Source organism: Acartia tonsa, chromosome 8 (genome assembly GCF_053477335.1).
Source record: "Acartia tonsa isolate MP-2025a chromosome 8, ASM5347733v1, whole genome shotgun sequence".
Classification (NCBI taxonomy): domain Eukaryota; kingdom Metazoa; phylum Arthropoda; class Copepoda; order Calanoida; family Acartiidae; genus Acartia; species Acartia tonsa.
In genome coordinates, this window is record NC_137267.1 from 13,619,239 (window position 1) to 13,639,595 (window position 20,357).

At 32.3% G+C, this 20,357-nt stretch overlaps 5 protein-coding genes across 5 annotated transcripts in view; 3 read left to right on the forward strand and 2 right to left on the reverse strand.

Annotated features, from left to right (window-relative positions):
- Position 1: 1 nt before the first annotated feature.
- LOC145326044 (glutathione S-transferase C-terminal domain-containing protein homolog) lies at positions 2-11,844 on the reverse strand. Its single transcript, XM_080169140.1, has 18 exons — positions 11,723-11,844; positions 11,352-11,432; positions 10,712-10,827; positions 10,155-10,278; positions 9,477-9,592; positions 8,844-8,921; positions 8,212-8,449; positions 7,345-7,432; positions 5,400-5,436; positions 4,799-4,868; positions 4,394-4,464; positions 3,940-4,003; positions 3,381-3,476; positions 2,894-3,064; positions 2,381-2,497; positions 1,692-1,864; positions 915-1,044; positions 2-489 (listed from the first exon to the last, which is right to left on the reverse strand). Exons 1-18 carry the CDS (start codon positions 11,816-11,818, stop codon positions 385-387), a joined length of 1,971 nt encoding a protein of 656 aa, XP_080025266.1. The 5' UTR covers positions 11,819-11,844; the 3' UTR covers positions 2-384.
- On the reverse strand, positions 11,834-13,767 carry LOC145326056 (phosphatidate cytidylyltransferase, mitochondrial). Its single transcript, XM_080169154.1, has 2 exons — positions 13,168-13,767; positions 11,834-12,739 (listed from the first exon to the last, which is right to left on the reverse strand). Exons 1-2 carry the CDS (start codon positions 13,671-13,673, stop codon positions 12,142-12,144), a joined length of 1,104 nt encoding a protein of 367 aa, XP_080025280.1. The 5' UTR covers positions 13,674-13,767; the 3' UTR covers positions 11,834-12,141.
- Positions 13,768-15,030: 1,263 nt separating this feature from the next.
- Positions 15,031-16,961, forward strand: LOC145326061 (tRNA wybutosine-synthesizing protein 3 homolog). The gene is made up of 3 exons (XM_080169156.1): positions 15,031-15,236; positions 15,481-15,800; positions 16,234-16,961. The coding sequence occupies exons 1-3, from the start codon at positions 15,085-15,087 to the stop codon at positions 16,548-16,550; spliced, it is 789 nt and encodes a 262-aa protein (XP_080025282.1). The 5' UTR covers positions 15,031-15,084; the 3' UTR covers positions 16,551-16,961.
- LOC145325706 (NF-kappa-B inhibitor-like protein 1) lies at positions 16,706-18,223 on the forward strand. Its single transcript, XM_080168659.1, has 2 exons — positions 16,706-16,824; positions 17,507-18,223. Exons 1-2 carry the CDS (start codon positions 16,706-16,708, stop codon positions 18,171-18,173), a joined length of 786 nt encoding a protein of 261 aa, XP_080024785.1. The 3' UTR covers positions 18,174-18,223.
- The window catches only part of nonC (serine/threonine-protein kinase Smg1), a 77,696-nt gene continuing 75,487 nt past the window's right edge, over positions 18,149-20,357 (forward strand). The window contains exons 1-4 of the mRNA XM_080169155.1: positions 18,149-18,268; positions 18,652-19,009; positions 19,382-19,506; positions 19,948-20,020. Coding sequence (XP_080025281.1) covers positions 18,231-18,268; positions 18,652-19,009; positions 19,382-19,506; positions 19,948-20,020 — 594 coding nt within the window. The 5' untranslated portion in view covers positions 18,149-18,230. The remainder of the gene's footprint in view (positions 18,269-18,651; positions 19,010-19,381; positions 19,507-19,947; positions 20,021-20,357) is intronic.

Here is a 20,357-nt window from a genome sequence, read left to right on the forward strand (position 1 = left end):
ATTTTGTGAGAAAAATATGAAAAAAATGAAAAATTATTAGGTATTTAATTAATGTATAATAAAATGCCAAAAAGTAAAGACTAGAAACAAAAAATATCACTTCAAAGTAAATGGATTTTTATTACAAAATGGATTGAACGTGTCATTTACATAAAGGAAGGGGACAATAGGCGGTTACAATAGTCATCAAAGTTTTTAATACTTTTCGTATTCGTTGGCTTAACAACTTTGGGGACTTTTAATGAATTAGGATTGGCTGATTCATTAAGTTAAGTTTCCAAACGTTTTAACCAATAATTGTTAATTACAGAAAAGAGAATATTGTGTATCATCATTGGGATATATATAAAATTGGTCTTTGTCTTATCCCTTTAGATCCCTGTGTTATTTATCTGTCTTATTGAAAGAAAAAGTAGCGACAATTCTGTTATGTTTTGGAGAGCAGGACAGCGGATAAATCTTACTTAACTCTGCAACATAGCCATGCTCCTAGAATTCAAGAATATAGGAATAAGTAAATGGAAAACAAGGAATCTTTTTCTTTATTAAAAGAAAAATACATTTTTTGCGAAAATATTTATTTTGTGTTTTTTCTTATGATTATATTAAACTAAATGTACCAGGCTCACCCTTTAGGGTAAATTAGTTGCGTGTTGCAAAATTATTGTGCAAGTCAAAAGCTACAATTAAAATATTGCGAATAGTTGCTAAAAAATAACTTAAGTTGATTTGTTTCTATTAGAAGCTATAGTTTAAATATTTTTTTAGTTGTCCGTAAAGTGGCCAAGCCATGCCGATAAATCAACAAATTATTCTACAAATTGCAGCAATCAGTCTACGACTAAAAAATTGGCGGATGTCCATCCCTGCTAAAATGCAATAATCCATTCATTTACTTAAGCCTATATTCCTGCCTGTAAATGTGCACATCTGTCTGAGTCTACAATATCCATGAATATTTCTCCCTGCTCACATTTCCTGCTCGCCTTCTCAGTCTGGTCTGCCATGTGGCCCATGGTTATACAGTCCTCTTCAGACAGTCCACTGAAAAGCAGGCATAGGACAATGAGAGATAAATATTAATCTTTTACCTAATCAAATAAAAAATAATACAGTACCTTCAGTTTTTGAGCCTACGATAAGATGACGTGTTATATTACTTGTAGTAGTCCATTGTCCCCTTCTACCCTGAAAGTTGTGAGGGGTGTCCCATAGTGTAGTGGTTAGCGCACTACGCTGTGGTTGGGAGAAACCGAGTTCAAGTCCCCACATAGACTTTGCACTTGGTTGACAAATGCTGTCGCAATTTGTCAGATTATGATCACGCAACCTTCCCTAAGATGCCCTAGGGTTGTAAGGGGGGAGATTTGTAGGAAGTTAGGATTCTACAAATCAAGCAGCTCTAACCATGCTTTCTCTCATCCATGCTCCTCGTATAAGAGTGCCATTAATTAGGGTGGCTTAATATAGAACACCTGCCAAAACTCTAGGCCAGGGTGATGTAATGATTGAGTAGCTTCCACGAACATAGAATACAATCAGCTGTGCGCGAAGCTTACCAATCTAAGATTGGCCAAAGGATTCTCACTTCCAGTCTCCGTGTGCATCTGAGTCCTAACTTCAGAGAATCATGGCTACAACAACAACCCTGTAATTTGTAATTAAAACTTAGAAAACAATCATTTTTTTACCTTTGTTTATAAGCTTGACTTCTAGGATAAGCAATGGTGCCGGGAATACTCTGTACAGCCCCGTAACAACATGGACACGTGACACAATCAGCTGACTGGTCAACACACTTCTGGATCACTAGGTCAGTTGCAACTCCACAGGCATGCAGACTGGTTCCGATAGTAAAGCTTCCCTTAAAAAAATGGATACATATATACATTATACATACAGAAAAAGGACCCTCGTGGATTATAATATTACACGAGGTTGATTATACTATAATATATCATAGTACCTTGTTAAGTTTTTTCTGAAGCTAAAAATCTCAAAAATTGTTGGTACCAATGGGTTCCCTAGAGGCTAAGAGGGCGAAGCAACTATTATCAATAAATAATTATTGATGGACTTAAGTTAAAATAAAGAAATCTTTATAAAATCATCACAAAAAATTTCAGTAGACTATCATGTTTGAATTATACAGAAATCTATAGGAAAAAGACAATGCTAGATAAAATGATGTAAATCCCCAATATAATACACAAAATTACCCATTTTGTAGATTATTATCAAAGGTTAAAACGTTCGGACAGTCAATTAAATAAACCAACAAATAAAAAATTCATTAAAAGTCTCCAAATTTGTTAAGCTAACAACTTTGGGAACTAGTGTGATAAACAGCCCATTGTTCCCTCGCCTTATGGAATAGTACCTGGTAATAGTGAATATTTGACTGATAGTACCATACATTAGTTAGTCCAAGCTCGGTCCCTCTCTCTCTAGCTCGGGCCAAACTTTCCTCTTTATTCTCTACCATGTGTACAATTGCCTTTAACAGGGATAATCTTGTTTAAAACAAAATATGACAAAAAATATTTAACTAATCAATTATAAGCGTTAAATAATGTTTTCCAAATACATTGGAAAAATCCTCAAATAAAAACCTATTATAATAATTTAAATCTTTCTGGAGCTCAGTGAAAAAATGTGTTTTCTTGGCAATTTTTAATAGGACTATTATACTACCTAAATGTTTTAAAATTTTCCAAAGGGCGATTTCTCTTGGGATGGTGGTGGTACCCTCCACCAAAATAGTTATAGACTTTCCTGGGACCTTTGAGAAGCTACCCTGTAAAGGAGAACCCGATCGGTTTAGCGGTTACAGAGATCCTTTGGTACAAACAAACAGACATACATCCTGTTACTTTATTATAAGGATTATCACCTTTGGAATAAGATAAGCGAGTAGAAGTCCCAAATGCCCCCCACCGCTGCAGAAGTCTACAATCACTGTTTCCTGTTCTGTTTGCTTTGCTGCCAAATGAACTATAGGAGCTGCCAAACCTTCCAGCTGCTGACACTTTCTCTCCAACCGGTCAGCTGGTAGATTTCCTGCCTAAAAATTTGCCGCATTTATGTGCTTTCTCACAAAATATCTAGACTATGTTGACGACTCTAACACCGCGGGATTACTCAGTACCCAATATCACATAACCTAACCTAACTTAGAGTAAAGCAGAAACGAAAAATAAGGAGAGATAGTGGATATTTGTGCTCAACAGGGCATTATGATTGAAAACACATAAATATTGGCACATGAAATATTGAACTAGAAAGCTCAATAACTGGTTTTAAAAGAAAAAAATAGGGATAATGTATACAAGCAAAGCTTCATAGAACATGTTAAGCGTGTATTCTAATTTGACTAATACCTGAGGGTGAATAAGCATAGGTAGCTCATTCCAGTCAAACTTTTCTTTACCATACTCAGCTTTCTCATACATTTGCACATTTTTAAGCTCACTTTTCTAAACATATTACCTAAATTATTTGAGGCTCAACTTTTTTTATCATTTGAAATTATTATCATACAACACAAAAATCTTGACTAGATAACAGATCTATACTAAAGATTTACATATATACAGATAACTCACGGCCCCCCTTTTCAAGGACCTTTTTCGTCTGCTAGCAAATTGTTTTATGCTACTAGGCTGTGTTAATATTCCCGACACTATTTGTTGACTTTCAAAGACCCAATTGTGATTATACTGTTATTTAACTCATTCCCCAATCTAGATAATGGCTAATAAGTAAACCATAATAAACGATCCTATTTTACCTACTTTGTTCTAAAGTATCATGATGTCAGTAAGATCTCAAATAAAAATCTTTCTAAGAATAAAATTGAATACTAGGTGGATGGAGGAAAGGCCCCCCCCACAAACATCAGGCTATCTTTCAACACTTGAACAATGCAAAATAACCTACCTCCCACCATTCAAAGTATTTGTCGGCTGCAATTTGATTTGTACAAAATCTTGTTGTCTCTCGACTAAAAATAATATTAAGACTTTAAAATATTTAGTAAATGTAAGAATTTAAGAATAAGTAAACCGAAAGTCGATCATTTTCAATTCTAATGAAATCCATTGTTATTGCCTATTGGTTCAGTGATGAGCAAGAATGAATATAGAATATACGTGAATATTATGACAGAGAAAAAATTGTTGCTTACATGTACATTAGTTCATTCATCCAGTATGAGGTTCGTAATTTCACTTTATTAGAGTTAATGATAATCTAGTATAATCCAAGTAATAATAAATCCATTCCATCAAGATTCTTCGCTTTACATACAATTACACACACATAGACAAATAGACATTTTGTTACTTTTAGATTATTGCAGCTACAGTAATACTTATTAAAACCAAATTATTACCTCGGATCACATTTGTATAGGCTTTCATCTGGGACTTTCATCGCTTTAACAGAATCGAAATTTCTGTTATCCTTAAATTATATTTCTTGTGTATTTATGAACTAGCGGATGCTACCCTAACATCAATAGGATCTATCGGCATTCGAAAAGGTGGAAGGGGTAGAAATAGCCTTTAACCATACCGGGACCAATGTGAAAGTTCCCTTAATTTGATAGTTCAATCGGTGTTATGGTTAGCGAAAGCTAATTGAACAAACAACATATAAACTTACTACTTTATATAAGAGTAAATTTAAATCATGAGTACCTAAGAAAATAAATATGTGTCTTATTAGTGTAATTTTTATGAAAGATATCAGTCTTTAATATACAAATAATTTAAAAATCAAATGTTATTTAACTTACCTCTAAAGGACACAAAAGATCCTGAAAGGTTGAGAGTGCTCTAGTTTCTTTGTTAATACGATCATACCACCTACGAGAATTTTTTTTCTAAAGTACCTAAATCAGAAGCAAAGCCTTTCTTAATTAAATTTTTACTCTATTACCAAGACCAATCAATTGTAAGTGTATTACATTTAAATAACTACATAATAAGATAAATCTCAAAATTTTTTTTGTGAAAAAGGACCGCAATGAATATCAATACAAAAAATATTGGTTTCCTTAAAAATATCTAGTTAGTTGAACGCCTCCTCAACTCACCCTATCATTCCGAAAAAAGGGGGAAGATGACTCGATGAGGGGTAGCTTTTAGGTTTTTTTTTTACTTCAAGTTAGATTAGATTGGGGTGTATTAGGTATATGGAAGCCCAGTAAAGATTGAGCACCGCAGGAATATAACCCAAACGTTAGTGCCCTCCGCAGGAGTAAGGCAGTAAGAAAAAACTCCTCTTTCCAAATATTTTTTATTTGGGGGGAATTACTTGCTAGGCCCTACGTGGTAATGTGCCCAAAAAAAATACCTATGGATTGACTTCACTATTAAAAAGTATAAAAGGTTTACCTTGCAATAAGGGGAAACTCTTGTCTCAAACAGGAATCTGATATAATATATTTATTTCACTACCTACTATTAAAATATGGTTTTTTAATGCAGGAATCTCTCTGGCATAGGGCTGCCATTCCGAGTCTCCACCTACATATTTTATTAATGTAATTTTGTATTATTTTATCCTATATTGATAGTCATAAAATAATATGTTGTTGTCCACTACTTGAAAATATAATTCTATTATTTGAATATTTGTTTGTACTTGCAGATATGTTTCATTTTAGTTAAGGCTTTGTTTTAAGATCTCATTTTTCTATTTCATTTAGCTGTTTAAAATGAGATGTGTGGGACATCTGCCATAAGCCACGTATGTTGATTAAAGGAGTTCTATAGGTACGATACTAAAAGTTACCTTTTTATTGGGTTTACACCAATTTTAACACCTACCTACCTAGTAACTAATTTCAGAAACCGTGGCATAAGTTATCAATGATGCAGTCGCAGAGGTGTCGGGTTCGAATCTGGACCACAACCCGAAAAAAGCTTACAACCACCGCAGTAGAGCCAAAACGGTTTGGTAGTTACCGAGATCTTAAGCTTCAGACGGACAGACATCTTTCTACTTTGAATTATAGACAAGTGGATGCACCCCTAGACTCTAGAGACGCTATATACAAGAAGTAGTAAAAAGTACAGCATGACCCTCGAAAAAGTATTTTTAAGCATCTGCAGCCCTTATTTCTCAATGAATTAAAAAAAAATGCATATGTCCTTGTTCTCCATAGTATTCCACATAAGTAGATATAAAAATATTTTTTTTTACCTCCATTAACACCGGAGATTTTTAGAGCTAAAGTTTTGAAAAATAAACTGAGAAAAAGAATTTTTTTTTGTTTCTCTTATTTTTTGGATGGTTATATTATGTTTTTCTGGCAACTGAATAATGAGACACAAAGAAAAACAAGTTAACTAATTATTTCTTTTTTATTCCACCAAAAAATATAAATTTTTAATGGCAAAAAATACTACTGAATGAATTGATAATTTGCAAATTATAGGTTATTTATTAACCCTTATTTGAGAAAAGGATTAATTATGACAGTTGCTCCGCCTACTTTTCTGACATCTCAATCATTTAATAGGGGGTTAATTAAGCTTTTTAGACAAAAAAATCATTATGTTTTAATTTTATTTTCTTCATAACTTTTTTGTTATTAAAGTTAGGATTGTGAAACAAAAACAATTTTCCTGCTATATTCATAAAGATTTATTTGGTTTTTCAATCTTAAAAATTTTGCCTAATAATTAAGTTTTTCAAAATATCATTAAACTAAAAAGACTCAAAAAATATGTGTAAAAAAATGCTTTTTACCCAAAAACTAAATTTTTTATTTCATTTTTGTATAAAGTTTCTGCTAGTAACAAAAATAAAAGGATTTCTACCTTAATTTTGCTAAAAAAGTCGTTTCATGTTAAAAGTTACTTTTTCCTCAGTCACTTTTTAAAAACTTTAGCTCTAAAAATCTCCGGTGTTAATGGAGGTAAAAAAAATATTTTTATATCTACTTATGTGGAATACTATGGAGAACAAGGACATATGCATTTTTTTTTAATTCATTGAGAAATAAGGGCTGCAGATGCTTAAAAATACTTTTTCGAGGGTCATGCTGTATAAAATAGCCTAAAATCATTTAAAGACTAAAAACTCAAAATAAAATAGTTTAAAAACATCTCGGGACCAATGTGAACCTTACCTTAAATTGAGAACTCAATTGGTTCAGTAATTATAGAATTCTTAAGCTTCAGAAAAAAGAACCAACCTTACTACTTTATATAATTTTTACGTTTTTACTTTAGAAATTGTAACCCATCACCTCTCGAGTCCCCAATGACGAGTTACAGTCGCGGGTTAAATGTTTATGAATAAGATTAAGTAGGTATTAAAATAATAATATTCCTTGAGCTTGTATTATAGTGGCCACACATGGATAGAGTAATATATCTGATATCAGCAGATCAGGACCTTCTGCGTATATGTGGTTATCCTAAAATTTAAGGAATTCTAAGGGATAAGACAATGGAAGTTAATAAGGTAAATTTCCAATTATGACAGACAAAATTAAACTTTTAGTAGATTTTAAAAATGATACTTATGTTTGGATGAATTCGAAAATAGGTATTTATTCGCTAGGTAAGTAATCTGAAATGGCAAAGGTAATACGATAAGAGCATAAAAATGTAAAGTATTATAGGTGTTGGCTATTTCAGATATTTTACAGGTTAGGTAAATTCTATAACGTCCAAACTTTGAGGAGTCATTTGGCTATTTCAAAAAATTACAAAATTCTTTGTATTTTCATTAGGGTTGGCAATCCGGAATCCGCCCAATTTTTGGGCAAATTTTGGAATCCGAATCCGGAATCCGTTTTTAAATAGCGGATTCCGGATTCTTAATTGGTATGCTAAAATTAGCGTCTTGAGTTTTTTCTTTCAACTCTTGCTTTTTGAAGTCAAAGATTAGCATTATTAGGTACATATAAAAATTTTTAAAATCTGGTTCGATTCTCGGAAGTGAATTATAGAAAACACCAAGAACATTAATTTTTAGGACATATGTAGCACTTATTTTTTTTTATTTTTTAAAAAAAGCCTTTAAAAATACTGCTAGAATCCGGAATCCGAATCCGCCAAAAATAAGAATCCTGAATCCGCAAGGAATCCGCCACTTTTTTTGACGGAATCCGAATCCGGCCCAAAAATTCAACGGATTGCCATCACTAATTCCATCTTTTGTTCAATGATTTTTACAAATAAAAAATCAAACCTTAGCATAAGACTGGATAGAATCATTCAATTTGGAATTTCCATTTGTTTCATTATGCCCATTTATTTTCATGTTTTCATTTGTTTCAGTTTGTCCATTTGTTATGTAGGTTTCAATTGCTTCAGTTTGTCCATTTGTTATGTAGGTTTCAATTGCTTCAGTTTGTCCATTTGTTTTGATGCTTTCATTTGTTTGTGGATTCGCATTTTCTTTTCCTTTTGCATCTTGCATTCGTTTCCTAATTTAAACAAGCTAAATGAATTTATTATTAATTTATTACCAGATTATAATATACTCTAATAATGTGAAATTTGTGGCTGGATAAATTAACAATCCCCCCCATCCACCCCCTTTTACCCCATCCCCTTCCCTCCTAATAGATGAACGAACTGACCAATAAATGATGTCCATGTATGTTAGCAACCTTAATTGTCGACAATTTTCCCCCTGTAATGATATCTACGTACATTCTACATCCATTACAAGGTATTAAATACTTTCATTTCAACAAAATTTATAACATTAGCAAATCATCATTACTGCAAACTATTAATAACTACCTACTGAAAATTCATAGTATTTATTTGACAATATCTACAAATACTTTAGAATACTTGACTGTTCTTATGTACCTGACATTATGTATTCTAATGGGTTGATTTAGATGTGCCTCAAATTTGGATAACTCCTCGGGCAGAACACTTTCATCACTATAATTTTTTTGGGTGCTTTCCAACAAAGTACCGTTAAAGCACTGACAACCCACTCCCCTTATTTTTAAAGTGATTTAAAATAAATGGAAGTAAATTTTGTTTCACTAAACATGACCCCTGCGGAGTCCCTAACCATGTGGGAATTATACCTGCGGAGCCCTATCCTTACGGGGCCACACAAAACTCAATATAACTTAACCTGACCTAAATAAGGGTTGTGGGTTATCAATGCACTGCTCCAGTGCTCAGGTTCTTTGAAAGAAAGCACTAATTTTTGTTTTACTTCTTATAATAATTCTTTAGTTGGTTTGCATTTAATAATTCATAGTCAGAGGGAAAAAAATTAAAAGACGAGAAAAATGAACTTCAATTGTCATCTTCGAGACTCGAGTCAATGTACAGTACAGTAGTTTCAAGTGTTTTTGGTAGCTGGCTGACGTAGCCATTTCGATATAAAGGTAAGTGAGATATTTCAGCAAGGACAAAAATACACACATTGATTCAGACATCCTTCTTCTTTTTTAAAATATGAATTTATTAAACTTTCAGTACCTGGAGAAGAAAGTTTGACAGGCAGCTGGCAGCTCCACTTCACAAAACTTAGTCCAGGTAGAAACCTCGGCGGGTGCTGATAAACAGCTGTACATATGTCCAAGCAGCTCGATACACTAAAAAAGAGAGGGGTAGGTTTTTGGTAAAATCCGTAAAGGTTATGTGTAATAAATAAAAAACAGTAGTAGAACGATAAAAATGTATGTTAACTTTAAAAAAAAAATTTGTCTATAGTTCTTTTCAATAAGAAATACACATATTTAGTGAATATTATCGTTCTACTACTATTTTTAAGCCTTAAAACACACACCTTTACGGATTCTACCAGAAACCTACCCTCTCTTTGTTGTTCCATTGTAATTGAACCAAATAGCATTTCACTTACTGAAATGACTAAATACATGATCAAAACCCATAAACGTGGCGAGCGAAAAGGTGTCAACATTTTATAGTCTAACCAAACTTTTTTAAGTATACGAACACAACTTACCCCTACCTATCACAGAGCTATTCAATAATATTATGTAAAAAATTGTTTATTAAAATTTTTAGTATATGTACTGCCGAAGCAAGAACAAAATAAATAAATATTGAAATCTAAGGCTCTATTTTTATTATAGTATTAGATCTTATGTTCTTAAGTATATATTATTTAGAGCAATTTGAACAACTACTAACCTTATTCTCTTTGAATTCTTGGGTTTGCTGATGAGCGAAATTGGTTAGTTTAACAATGTATCTGACGACAGAACAAAGGCCAGCCAAGCAGGTCAACTGGGAGGGTAGATACCAGCAGGGCAACCTTGAAATAAGAAACAGTTTTAAAAGGTATATTATGAAAATGGTTTTGGCGCTTGCACATAAAGTACCTAGTTGATTACTGAAACCCCCTCCCATTTATTTTTGAAAAAAATTGAAAAAAGGTGAGGGCGGTTTTATTTTTCGTTTGTTTGTTTAATACTTAAGGTCAGGTTAGGTTACTTTATAAATAGTACTGTGTGGTCGCACAAGGTTACATCACCGCAGTTATAGATCCTGCAGCATTTAGGCAGAAGAAAAAAATACAACCCACCCTCCCTTATTTTCAATTTATTTAAAAAATAATTTTGTTCTCATTTAGGTAAAGTTTTACAAGTACAAGTAAAATATACCTTTTAAGTTTTATTGGGATACATTATTCTGTTATTAAAAGATTAACACTTAGGAAGAGTAGGTAACAATCATTAAACGCTTACCTAACACGGTTGACAGCCTCAGGAAGAGTTTCACAAAGCTCATAATTAAAGTTGGATTGTTTTAATTCAACAGAAAAGGGATTGTCTCTGGGTGGAATTGTTTTGTATAATCGGACCTAAATTGAAATAGATTTTATAAAAAGCATACCTAACTAGCAAAATTTGACATCTGGAAATTTTAAATGTGATTTTATCCAGGGATCTAAAGGGATAAGACAATGGCCTATTAAATTAAGTACATCCACAATTTTTATACGCAAAATTACCACTTCTATAGATTAAAATTGCTGGTTGAAAAGTTTAAACACTCAACTTAATGAGCCTACCAATTGAAATTCAGTATAGACACCAAAGTTGTTAACTCAACGAATAAGACAACGTTATTATTAAACTTTGGGGGTAGTGCAATAAACCACCCATTGTCCCCTCTCTCTCTCTGAAATTTATCCCAGTTATAATAATAATTTAGTAATGTGTTTTTAACTAAAAATGTAGAATATCTTAAATCTCATGTCGAATCAAAAAACTCCACAGTCCACACATACTTACAATTACAAAACCTATCTAGGTACCTACCTAAACAAATGTGCAAAAACTTAATTTACAGATATTTTGATAATTTAAACTCACTATAATTTACCTTAATATCTTCAGCTTGAATATATTTGATAACAAAAACAGAAATAAAGGTGTGGAGAGGAACTCGGATTGTTTCATTTAATTCCTGGTTTCATTCAAAATTAGATTTATCCTAATAAAAAGTAACAGGAAGTCAAATGTCTGTGCGTGTGTTATAAATATCTCGCTAGCCGCTGGACCGATAGGGTTCCCCTTTACAATGAAGCTTTTTCAATGAAGGCTATAGCCATTTTTTGGGAAAGTACCCTAGGATAAATTGCCCTTAGAAACAATGCAAAATTTTTATTTTATCTTTAAAATTAAAATTAAAAGTGGAGGGACAACTTAACTTCTCTTTCCTCACTTTTTTATTAAAAAAATCTAATATCTAATTTCCTGAAAATATTCCAGGTAAAGAAAACTGTTGTCAGGTTGGAACAACAATTTTGTCTGGTGCGACTTTCCCTTCCCTCGCCTTTTGTGAGGCATTTTTAGAGACTAGTGTCTGAAAAAGAATTAAAATACATAAATAAATACACCCTGTAAATTTTATCATTTTCTGAAAAAGGGAAATGGATCTTTTAAGAGAAAATATCATATGACAGGTCTTATTTACATGCAATATTTACATTATTGTTAAATTTTGCATATTATGTTTTTCTTTGCTAGGTTTTATTTCTTTAAATATAAACATCCTTATTATTTTTTTAACTAACAGATTTAAACTCTATTTAACAAACCAACGAATCACAATTCAATATTCACTAAAATAGTACCTAGGTATAAGTATCATTGAAAAAAATCACAAGTTATCACTTTAAGCTTTTAAACATTTTCTTGAGCTTAGCAAGGCTGTATTTTGTCGCTTTTATGGGGCCGGCAGAAACCAAACCTTTCACAGCTTGGGGCGTACTTGACCGTTGCACAATTTGAGATACACATGCATTTATACTTTGATCAATTTCTCCTTTTGACTTTTCACTGCTTAACTCTTTGGAAAGTAATGTTTTTAAATTAACTGGTAGATTATCCATGTGTTTACAAATTGCTTTTAAATCTTTATTTTGAACAATTTTATCACTTGAGATTTGAACAGAATCTGCCATGTTTTCTAAACGATCCATATATAAACCTTTAAACAGTTCCATTTGGGCAGAAACAATATTTTCAACCTTATTTTTATCCTCACCAACCAACATTCTTAAATCACCAGAGTAGCTTAACCCTGTAAGGACGAGATATAATTCTTTTTCTGTAAAACTTTCTGGTAGACATAGCATAGCTGTGTGGAGGGCTGAATCCAGGTTTTTGATTAGCGCTGTTTTTAACTCCGGTAGGTCTCTGTCTCGTTCCAGAATGTTGACAGGTTTATGTAGACGTCCAGACACGTACAGTGTGCTCCAATCTGATTAATATCAGGGATATAAGGATAAGTTACAGACTCATATATTTAAAATTTAATTTGATTAAGCAAAATGTTTCATACTTGTCTAGGGAAATAATTGTTATTTATTTTGCAACCCTTAAACTCAATAGAAAATATATATAACATGGAGAGAGGGAGGCAGACATCAAAACCCTAATTTATAGTTTTTAAGAACCAATATGTAGCTTTCCCAAAGAGAAAAAAATCAGCAAATAGTTAGCGTGATCTTAAAAGAACAAACGGACCATACTACCTTTTTTATAATAAAGTTACAAGTGATGATAAGTAAATGTGTAATATTTTGGTCTAATTAAGGCTTATAGATTAGAACTCTTATGCATATTTAATTTACAATTTTAACTTTTAAGGTAAATAATATCATGGTCATCTAACTTATAAATAAATTCCTGATAAATCCTGTAAAAGATGCTCTGTAGATAAAACCCCGTACTTGATCATCCCATCTTCAAATGGAATCAGTGTGTTGAAATAAATTTTAGCGCCATAATTGCACTGAAGATGACTTACAACACTTGGTCCCAAAGCCCGAATTGTTGGCGGATAATGGGAAGGATTAATTCTCATATTTTCAGCATGCCATTCTTTTGGGTTATCCGTGGCTATTATAAAATCTGACATGGAATTTTTAGTCCATGCTCTGCCAGCCTGTTTAAACACCCCAGATCCATAAGCAAAGGCTAGAGATCGGTTTTCGGGCAAAGAATCTAATACACGGTAGAAATATGGATAATCTTTTTGTTGGATATCTGTGGTGATTCCTCTAACAAAGCTTGTTGGTAGGTAAACTGTGGATTTGAACTTTGAAGAAGTAGGAATCACAAGTCTACAAATGGAGTTGTTGAAGCAGGTAGGAGATATTCTAAGGGAAGAAATCATTTTTAATGCAGATAGAACCATTTCAGATATTTTTATATTAGTAAAATATTATGTACTAAAACATTATCTATCAACAATCTGAAATAAAATGTTTACAATATTTTTATCGGTATTTAGGCATGTTTGAATTGCCTATCGAATTCAAATTTGGCATGGTGATTCCTGTAAAAAAGATACAAATGTTAAAACTGTAGTATTTATAAAACCAACTACAAAGTGACATTAATTATGTGAAATTTCAAGAAGATTTCTTTTTCTGAAATTGTTTTCTTTATAAATACTTAGTAATTTTGGGATTGATTTACACGGAATTTTCATTCTTAATTGAATTTTAAAAAACCGGTCGAAAAGATTTTTTACAGACAAACATTAAAATTGAGTTTATACATATACCTAAAAATAAAACAATAAAAATAGTTTAAAATTAATAAGACAAATCAACCAGAACACAACAAATAAAAACTTAAAACTTTTATAATTTATAAAATAAATTCTTAAGTAATTCTTCACTTGTAACCAAAATGTAAATAAAGAATTTTGTGGCCAAACTTTAATATCATTTTTTAATTATTTTGTCTTAAAAAAACATATGATGAAATAAATTATTTAAAAAACACAATTTCTATTTGAATTCTTATATTAAGATAAAAACGTTGTTTTGAATTAGAAAGCTTTAATTTAAAAAAAAATTTAGTGTTCTAATATAAGTTTGGCCACTTGTAAAAAATGTGACGCGGTATTTGTTTACATTTCTGCGCTCAACTTAAAAAATGTGCGATTTGGACCACTTTAATTTAATTTTTTCAATTGTCATATTAAACTAACTAAACATTATATCAAAATATAATTAAAGTACCCAAAGCTCTTGGTCCCACGAATAAGATAACTTGGTTTCAAAACTTGGGTACCTGGGTGATTTACAGTCCAATGTCCTATCCCTCTTTTGGGCATAATCCCTCCTTGTTAAAAACCACTTGTTAATGCACGTTTGTGATTTTTTTCATCCAACGCCCTTTTATGCAAACGGATAACCTGCATTTATTATGATTTATTGTTGTTTTCAAGTATGTGATTTAAATACCAACCCATCAAAATTGTTTTTTTTGAAACATCGTAAAGTTTTATTTATAACTGAAATAGCTTAAAACCATCCCCGAAAGCTATATTGTATTCAAGGCATCTCTTTAGAAGGAGAACTATATCTTTACAGAAGCCAGGAGAGATGTTAATGGACAAATTACTTATAACTGTAATTGGACAATTCTATGTAAGTTATATAATATCTTCCAAACTTAAATGAAAAAGCATTTGTATTGTACCTAGTCAAAAAGAGTGTCAGCAGACTGTTAAAAATATTATTCTATTTTGTCCTCTCTCTAATTCTACAAATCTTATAAGTTGTTATTTCAGAGAAATGAGATAGAAGAATAATATGTCAGCAGGAAAAAATTTATTTGACAAGCAGAAAAGTGAATGTTTTACCAAGCTTGATTTGAGTAGGAAGGGAAGCATAGACCAACCTATTCTTAATATTATAGAGACATTTAATCAGCACAATGACTACTTCAGCTTAAGCTCTTGCAGGTAACATATTTTGAAAAATATCCTCTTGGAACTAGGTTGCATTAATTTAAAAAAACAAAGATTTCATACCTAATTAACCAAAATTAATGTATAGTTGAGTTTATGAAAATAATATCAAACTTTAATTCTTTATTCAACGACGAGTATTAATCTTTTTTAAAATTATTGTCACCTAATGACATCAGCCAAATTATTGATAGATATAATAAAAAAAATTAGGAGGTAATGATTTTTCTATTTTTAGTGGACGGATTGTTGTATTAAGAGAGGGTGGTTCCAACAAGGATACACTAGATGCAGATAGAGAGGAAGACAATACAAACAACGGGGCCACAACCACTACTATAGTAAAGTCAGGCTGCCAGTGGATTCACGTCGCTCACGACTCCGTCACCCCTGCAGAAGTCATAGATCTGCTAGATTTTGACAAACCCTTGGATAATTCGGGCAGTGGGTGTGTGGTTATCAAGTTCGAGCCCTTGGTCCTACATATTCAATGTAGGGATCTGGATGCGGCTAAGCTTGTACACACTGCCTCAGTGGAAGCAGGTTTTAGAAATTCAGGTAATTACTTACAGTATTCAAGATTAGGACAATGTATAATAAATTATCCTTGTCCTCTCTTTACCTGGGTAATTGTGTTTTACATGGGAATAGAGTAAAAGATTGTGTAAGTGAAAAACTTTAAAAGCTGTACTTTCCCTCAAAGTTTTTAGCGAGTACAAATCCATCCATCTTATTTTTAACTTCGACCTTTTTTTTTCTTCATGTCTAACCCCTGCAATGCTATCCTGTATAACATAACCTTATCTTAAATACAAATTCACAAAAAAAACTATTATAATTTTCTATTAAATAATTGGGAATTGGTTAAAAAAACATAGGTATTATTTTAATTTGTTAAACCTCTTTTATAGCAAAATAGAAATTCTGGTTTTCTACGTAACGTAAATATCAAAAACAGTTCTTATTAGTTCTTAAAGGATTTTTATTTCAGGAATCACAATCGGTCGAGCTGGTAAAATAGTCGCAGCTGTTCGTTCAACTCATGGACTTGAAGTTCCCATCTCCAATGAAAATGGAGAAATGCTTGTAACGAAACAATATGTAGAATTTGTCCTAAATAAAGCCAATAAGAAGTTGGAGGATAATTCTGTTAAAATTGCTAAGTTTGAAGAAAAGTTATTGTTCTATCTATCCCAAGAGAAAAAATGTGAAAAAAGCAAAAAGGCAAAACGTGAATTCAACATCAAAAATAGAAAAGAAAAAGGTGATAAAATAAAAAGTGAAATAGATAATGATAGTGATATATAATTAAATATGTTTGACATGTGAAAATGGATATATCATCAAAAGAATACAAAAAGATTTTTAAATACATTGTTGATGACAGGCATAAAAAGCTGAAAAAATACATAAAGAAAAAAGAAATAAGTCTAAATGCAATATTAAATTCCAAAGGTGAAAAAATGGTTCATGTTTGTTGTCGCGAGGGTGCAACAGATTGCCTAGAGTACCTGGTCTCTTCTGGCGCCAAGGTTAATCTTGTTGATAAATCCGGGAATCTTCCAATCCACAATGCTGTACGGTATTGTATGGAAAACTACACACCACGCCTTGAAAGTGATCTAGTCAGCTTTCTGTTGACTTACTCGTCCGGGCTTTTGAATGTTCAGAATTTTAAAAGGGAAACTGCTAAAGAGTTGATAGATAAATTAGAAGAAATGAAACAGAACGCCAGGAATGTATTTATATTTAGTTGTAATTTAGATTGGTAGAAGAATTATGATTATATTTAGCACAACTATAAATGTTAAATGGGATAAGAAAATTTTATAATCAAAGATTTTTACCTAGTACTTTGCCTATCTATGTAACGATATGACAATATTGATAAGTAGCGAAGGACCAAATAAATCATGGATGAACAAATAGACTATAAGAAGCCATAAATAAAAAAATAATATAGATATGCATAAATGTTAATGTTGTTGACCAAGTAAATTAGGGTTTACTAAATGCTCATTTAGTATTGTGCTTCTTTAAAAAAATCGACTATCCAATCCTTCTCAAATAAAGTTTCCCTTAAAATGTTTCAGAAAGATTTAGAGACGGAATTTTCCGATTATATGGTAGTTTCGCTACTTAAAGAAAAATTGGAAAAATTGTATAATAACTTTCAAATTAAATTAAACATACCTAACTTTAAACTAAAAAAAAACAACACCTAAGAATTTTATCATATGTAATAAAGACATTTTTTGTAACAGGGACAAGGATGATCAAAGCAGGCGCGCTCAGGACTCCATCTCCATAAGTTCAGACAGTGAAGAAGATGATTGGCGATCTAAACTGCAAGACGAATGCGACTTTGAGTACCAGAGCTCATTTGGAAGGTTTGAAAATGATAATGATTATCTGTTTGACCAGCCAGATAATTTTGATGCTTGGGCGGATAGAATTTATGCTTCTTTCTCAGAAAGAAGACGACGGGCGTATGCCCCGCCTCCATCCCAAGCTTCTAGAGGAACAACATGCTCCACAAACTCGCCAAGTTCAAGCAAACCTTATAAGAAACTTAAACCTGAAATAGACCTGGCAAAAGCTAAAGCTATCACCGACAAATTACGTCAAGAAAAGAAACTTAAAAAGATCAAGGATAAATCTGATAAACTATTTGATTCAAATGAACCTATCAGCATTGATGATCTTCCCTACGCCTGCATGAAAGCTAATGAAATTGTTGATGCTATGCTTGGGCATTGCAGCAATGACAGCGAAGATGTTATCAAAAAGATAATAAGAGAAGAAGTCCGACGGTGGCATCCAGACAAGTTTAAACAAAAAATTAGCCACAGAATTATTGATGGACAAAGTGAAAAAGTTCTTGAAGAAGTTAAACGAATAGCGCAGGCAATTCTAAGTTATGCAAAGTGATTTGTGAAAAGTTTTTATTTTGATAATCTTTGTTGAGTATTTTTTGCAGATAGTAAAATGTCAGAATATAATGAATTCAATGACACTGGCCAAAGGTGATAAATATATTGTTTCTAATAACAAGTACAGTATTGTCCAAAAAAGCAAAGCTGAATTTTTTTAATTATTAGAAATATTTCAATACCTAATGACCTAAATTATAATGTTCGAATGGTTTTTACTTTGTTATAAATTTTTTTTTCATTTTATTCTCATTTCTTGCTCAAAATCCGAACTTTTCTTCTAATGCTGTGTAATGATAAGGATCCTTTTCCTTAAGAGTAATCATAGGACGTACAATTCAGCTGTACAATTACTTTATTGTAATTCACATTTTATTTACAAAACAGTGACCTTTAATGAAAAATATTGAAGAATTGAATTTATTAGGTATTCTGTTTTGAGCAAATAGTTAATTTAATTTTTCTTATATTTCCAGTTCTTATGATGAAGTTCCAATGCCAGAGAAAACGGATGATATTGACCGCTCTGTTGTTGGCGGAGGGAGTCGGTATGGACGCAGGGAGGATGGGAAAGGTGGGGGCAGGAGAGATGAAGAAGGAAGGGGTGGAGGAAGGAGAGATGAGGAGGGAAGGGGTGGAGTAAGGAGAGATGATGAGGGAAGAGGTGGTGGCAGAAGGGATGACGAGGGAAGAGGTGGAGGCAGGAGAGATGATGATGGAAGAGGTGGAGGCAGGAGAGAGGAAGAGGGAAGGGGTGGAAGACGAGATTATGATTCCTCCAGAACCTCTGCTCGTCCTGTTTCCAACACTGCTATCAAAACATTAATGCAACAGGTACAGGGAGGGAGGGGACATTGGAGTAAACTGTAATTTACTCAAAGGTTTAAACAAAGTTACATATCATAATCTTATTCTTTAGCTTAAAAACTTTGGGTACAAACTAATTTTGAATTTTGATTGGTTGGTTCTAAACTAGTAGTGTACAGTGTCCAAACTATTCATATTCAACCCTTTGATCTAGGCGTGAATTTGTTTAATATCGATTGTTTTATCCCGCAAGATCCCAGAGAACTAACTTAAAAAAGGAAATTATTTGAATATCACTATTCTAGTTATCTTTGTTCATTTGTTCAAATGGAATTACTGTAATAAACTCCCTTATGTAACAATTTCTTCCAGTCAAATAATTTTTTATTTAATGTTAAGGTTGAGAAATATGGCCGAATGTTGGACAAAGACATGGCTAATTATGTTCTTGAGGATACAAGATTGTCGACATTGCAAAGGAAGCTAAGCAAAGAATCTGAGCCTACAGTTGCGATAGCTTTAAGGTCAGATTTGTGATTATTAAGAAAGGAATCAGGCATTTACTTAGAGATCCCGTGAAACAAAGGGTTTCGTACATTTTGAAACATCATTGAATACTAAAATTCAAATAGGTACCTACACACATAAGTTTCTATAAAAAAAACAGGTATTAGGAAACTCAATTGGAATTGAAAAGATATTTTAATTTTGCTTGATAAAAATAACACAATATATCGCTATATGTTATTTTACATACCAACCTCTATTAAAATGATTTTGGTGCTTCCCACAAATGGCCGTTTGAGCACTAATAACCCTCCCCTCTAATTTTTAAAATAATTAGTTTAGTATTTTCCCTATGCCTAACCAATCCGGGTGGCCTAACCCTTCGGGGTTACCCAGTACTACATATAACCTAACCCAAAGTACTAAACAAACAAATAACAAAAATCGGTTTTGTTTAGTGTGCACATCAATGACTGTCTGCTAGCAGCTGAAAATGCTGGTTACATCTCCAAGTCAAGTGGAATAATTCAGGTAAAAAATATATCTACATACACTTCATAAATAAACTTTATTGTGTGTGGAAATTATCAGGGAGGGAGTGGACGTTGATCTGTTTATTAAACTAGTCCCAAAAGTTTTCTAGTGCGTTGGCTTAACACATTCGGGGACTTTATTGAAATTTGATTGATTGGTTCATTAAGTTGAGTGTCTAAACGTTACAACTAATAATTGTAATCTACGGGAAGGGGTATCATCATTGGGGATGAACATTAATTTATCCGCCATTGTTTTATCTTTTCAGATCGCTGGAAAATTGTAGTTTTTTTTCTGGGATCACTTCAGGAAATTGTTCATTATCTCTAAAAAA